The 4806-nt window shown below is 39.5% G+C and overlaps 1 protein-coding gene across 1 annotated transcript; it reads left to right on the top strand.

Moving 5' to 3' along the window:
- Window positions 1–2391, top strand: LOC148192934 (DELLA protein 1-like). Its single transcript, XM_088098885.1, has one exon. It carries the CDS (start codon window positions 557–559, stop codon window positions 2210–2212), a length of 1656 nt encoding a protein of 551 aa, XP_087955011.1. The 5' UTR covers window positions 1–556; the 3' UTR covers window positions 2213–2391.
- The last annotated feature ends 2415 nt before the right edge of the window (window positions 2392–4806 follow it).

Genomic DNA, 4806 nt, shown 5'->3' with positions numbered 1-4806 from the left:
TATGCTATCATATGCCAAAAGAGAGTATATAATGAATGAAGAGGATATTAAGAGCACTTATTGCTCAAATTCAATACTAATAAAAGATTATGACTATGCCCAATCAAATGTTGAGCGAGAGAAGAGATTCTCTCTCACCATCATAAATGTTGGTGTTGCTATTAGGACATTGTTGATTGGCCTAATCCACAAAAATTATCAAAGACAATCAATCACTTACACATAGGAACGTTAAAGCACGCGCGTGAAGTAGAGCGTGATTGAAAGATTGAAATAGAACGTAATGTGAACAGATACTGTGTCATCTCCATCAGCCAGCATCTTTCGTTCTTAGCATTGCGGTGCTGTCACGGCTCTTGTATAACCCTAAAACAAAGCTTCATTTCTAGCATACACGTATCATCACATTATGTTATTATTCGCACATACACCGCCCAAAAGTAACAGTATTTAAGATCTGGAGAGCCAAGAAAAAAACAGCATCAGCAACAGTTTCTCTGTTTTTGTTGTTTTCTTGTTTTCCTGAAGCCCGCTTAGTAAGACGAAGTGGGAAGGAATGGGAGACGCAAGTGAAGTGAAAGGGGAATGTTCAGGCAGTGGGAAGGGGAAGAAGATGTTTGAGGAAGAAGAAAATGAAGACAAGTTGTTGGCAGGCGTAGGATACAAAGTGTGTTCCTCGGACATGGTTGACGTGGCACACAAGCTCGACCAATTGGAGATGGTAATGGAGGAAGATGGGATTTCCCATCTCGCCTCCAACACTGTGCATTACGACCCGACCGATCTTTACGGTTGGGTCCAGAACATTCTCAACAACGCGCCCAATCACACCATCACCACCAACAGCAACAACGCTGTCATTCCATCGCCGTTAATCACTGTCCCCGAGAACGATCTAACAGCGATTCCATTGCCATACGTCGAAGATTATCCACAAACAGAAAATCAGAATTGCCACAAGCGATTCAAGAGTTCTTCATCTCCGTTGTGGCCCGCGATTTCATCGGACAACATTCTTCCGGTGGTTCTGGTGGAGGAAGCCGGCGTGTATCTCGTCCATGCACTCATGGCCTGCGCGGAGGCCGTTCAATTAGGAAACGCGAGCCTCGCTTCAAGCCTTGTGAAGCATGCAGGAACCCTCGCTGTGTCGCAAGGAGGTTCAATGGGGAAGGTTGCATCGTTCTTCGCTCAAGCTCTGGCTCGAAGAATCTATGGATTCTATCCTTACGAAACTCTAGACTCTTCCTACTCCGACATGCTTCACACACATTTCTACGAATCGAGCCCGTACCTGAAATTCGCGCACTTCACGGCGAACCACGCAATCCTCGAAGCATTCGCCACCGCGGACACGGTGCATGTCATCGATTTTGGCCTGAAGCAGGGGTTGCAGTGGCCGGCGTTCATGCAAGCACTAGCGGTCCGTCCGGGGGGTCCGCCAGCGTTCCGCCTCAGCGGGATCGGACCGCCGCGGCTCGACGACCCCGATTCCGACACGCTTAGTCAGGTCGGTTTGAAACTGGCGGAACTCGCTCGAAAAATTAGGATTCAATTTCAGTTCCGCGGATTCGTGTGTAACAGTTTAGCTGATCTAGATCCGTCCGTTCTCGACATCCGAGCAGGAGAATTCGTCGCGGTTAACTCTATCTTCGAGCTTCACCGCTTGCTGGCGCGACCTGTTGACATTGAAAAGGTGTTAGCCACGGTTAAGAGGATTAAACCGGAGATTGTTACCGTGGTGGAGCAAGAAGCGAATCACAACGGTCCGGTTTTTCTGGAGCGGTTCACGGAGGCATTGTACTATTACTCTAGTTTGTTTGACTCGATGGAGGGATCGGTGGCGGCGCCGAATGAACAGGCGTTGGTGATGGCGGAGATGTACTTGGGGAGGCAGATATGTAACGTTGTGGCGTGTGAGGGAGATGAACGAGTGGAGAGGCACGAAACGCTGGGTCAGTGGAGAGCGCGGCTCGGTTTGGGCGGGTTGGAACCGGTTCGCATGGGTTCGAACGCGTTTAGACAGGCGAGGATGTTGCTTGGTCTATACCCTGAGGCGGGAGAAGGGTACAGAGTGGAAGAAAACAATGGGTGCCTCTTGCTCGGGTGGCACACGAGGCCACTCGTTGCCTCGTCCGCGTGGAGACTCGCGCCCAATGGTTTGCACCCAGTTAGAGATCAGAATGAGATGAACCAAGATTCCCGATACTGTTAAGTCAAAGTAGAGTGACTGAATCGTAAGTGAGTTCCAGAGACACAGGAAGGGTAAATAGAAAGGTAAAAAACCAACTAAAAGATCTTAATTATAATTACTCTGCCATAGGTTACCCTTCCTAGTATATTTTTTTTGTTTACCTCTTAAGTTAATGAAAGACTTTCAATATTTTTTATTCACTCTTAAAGCGTTCCCAAATATAATTTATTTGAAGTTACAACAATAGGAACAGAAAAATAAAATCCATTAAAATTCAAAAAACAATCATTTTACCCATTTTGTAAAAGTAAAAATTTTGCTATTATCATGACCGAAATTGAAGACTACAAAAAACTGTATTTAATCATTCAGATCATTCATATTTATGTTGGATTTTTTCTAAAGTTCTTTTTCTTCTTTTTCTAAATTTGATCCTTTAGAGAAAAATCAATACAATTGAATCTCTGTGTTAAATTGGATTAACACAGTTAAAATAAAGGTGAGGTGAAATCATTAATTGACCTGACAGATGCATGATCATCACATTAAGCTGAGTTGTCACCACATTCTGTCAAGTCATCATTTTCAACCTTTCTCCTAAAAAAAACCCTAACAATCCATGGGAGCCACGGAAAAATGTCACCACTAGCCTCCATGCGCCGCCACACAACCACTACCATTGCAAAACCATCTTCTTTCTTGAGTTAATCAGAAATTGCAAGTTCTTCCATGTTTCCATTGCATCAACCATCTCACGCCACCATGAAAACCTGCGAAGAAACTAGATTCAAAAAACTCAAAAACAACGGCAAGCCTTAGTTGCGATCATCATCATCGCGAACCCCAATCCAAAAAAACAAAAGCTCATATAGCAAAAACTCAATCGCGACGCCGTAATAACGAGTCTATCCATCATTGCACGAGATCGAACCACTCGCAACAACCATGGCGAACCCATGAGTCCAAAACTCAGGTCAAACGTAACCATGAGCATAAACACCTTCGCGAGCCTCATTTATTCTCCACCACGGGTAACTCGCACTTCATCGTGATGCACACCAGCAAGAAAAGCACACCAGAAAGCGAAATCATGCACCCTAATTGTGTTTTCTAATTCACCATTCAAATCATGGACTCAATGGAAACCCAAATCCCTTTGCGTTCTTCGCGTACCTACAAAGAGAAAGTCCAAAAACATAGAAAGCTTCAAATCGCAACAACCGTAATCACATAAATCTCGTTCTCAATTTGGTTTTCAGGAATCTCGTTCCCAATTTCAAGAACCCTAATTTGACTTTTGTAAATCTCATTTCCAGTTTGGTTTTCAAGAATCCTAATTTCGATATTTAAAATTTAATTTTCAAAAACATTTTTATTTAATTTTTTAATCTAACCTATTTCACGTAACATATTTTGATATCATTTGAGAAGAAAAATAAAAAAAATATCTATTTGAAAAAAAATCCCAAAATAAATAAGAAGTATAAAAATATTAAACCCAAAAATTACTGTGTAACTTTTGAAGAAAATTACTGTCCTACCCTCCAAGTCAAGGGCTGTGTACTCCTTTCGGCTTTTGCTTTTGGTCAGAGTAGTTTGGTAAATGAAAATTTTGGTCAGACCATGATTCAAGTTGGGTGAGGTTCTGCGTTTTCCTAAGAAATCGCAACGTTTAGTAAAAATTGTAATTTTGTTTCTACGATACTTTTATTCTTAAATCAATCAAATCACATCATTTTGAAATCATCTCGCCGTTTCATTTCTTTTTTATTTCTATTCAATCAAATATGTTTCATATTGAATATTACTTCTTATTTATTTTTTTAATTAACTTATTTTTCAACCAAATGAATTTCATATTTAATATTTTTCTTACTAATCTCTTTCTCTTCAAAGTATTTTTGCATACTGAAGGTACAGTGTGGTCAAATAATAACTTCAAAAGAGTAATGTTTCAGTACAAAGTATCACCAGCTTTTTATGTTTAATCATTTCAAAATTCACCAACATGTACGTAAATCTCAAATCGTTATAAATGAGTTTAATGTAGCCCACAAAATAAGGCAATTAATGGCACAGCTAGGTTCAAGTTAAGCCTTAAAAGTTTTATTAATTGTTACTTTACCTGTTTACGAATGCAATAAATGATGCTTCAAGGATAAAATGGACCCAAACATAACACATTTATACAGTTTTGCTTTTTCGCAGGGTTGTTAAATACTTTATTATTATTTATATACATAATACAAAAGATATAATCAATTATATATTATTTTTAAAATTTACTTAATTTATTAAAAAAATTACTTGAAATTTATCTGTTTTATAGTGGGTCGAGAGATTAACTGTCTTCAACACCAAATTTCAAATAATTTCTAAACTGTTTAGTAATCCAAATCTTCAGTCCAGGACTCCGTAATACTATAGGGGTTATCTGGTATTTCAATGCTTAAATTAGTAGATGATTGTAACATCCCAAATTCTCATACTTGATATTACATAAATAATATGAAAACTGTAACATTTCTACAGTCATTCATTTGAAAATATAAAATATCTCACATTAATTACATAAATTTAAACTCAGATTTCAAAATGTAAGACCCATGAAAAAA

The sequence above is a fragment of the Vigna umbellata genome, chromosome 9, assembly GCF_029865625.1.
Source record: "Vigna umbellata cultivar VRB3 chromosome 9, Vumbellata_1.0, whole genome shotgun sequence".
NCBI classification, from domain to species: domain Eukaryota; kingdom Viridiplantae; phylum Streptophyta; class Magnoliopsida; order Fabales; family Fabaceae; genus Vigna; species Vigna umbellata.
This window is presented reverse-complemented; position numbering and strand designations above follow the sequence as displayed.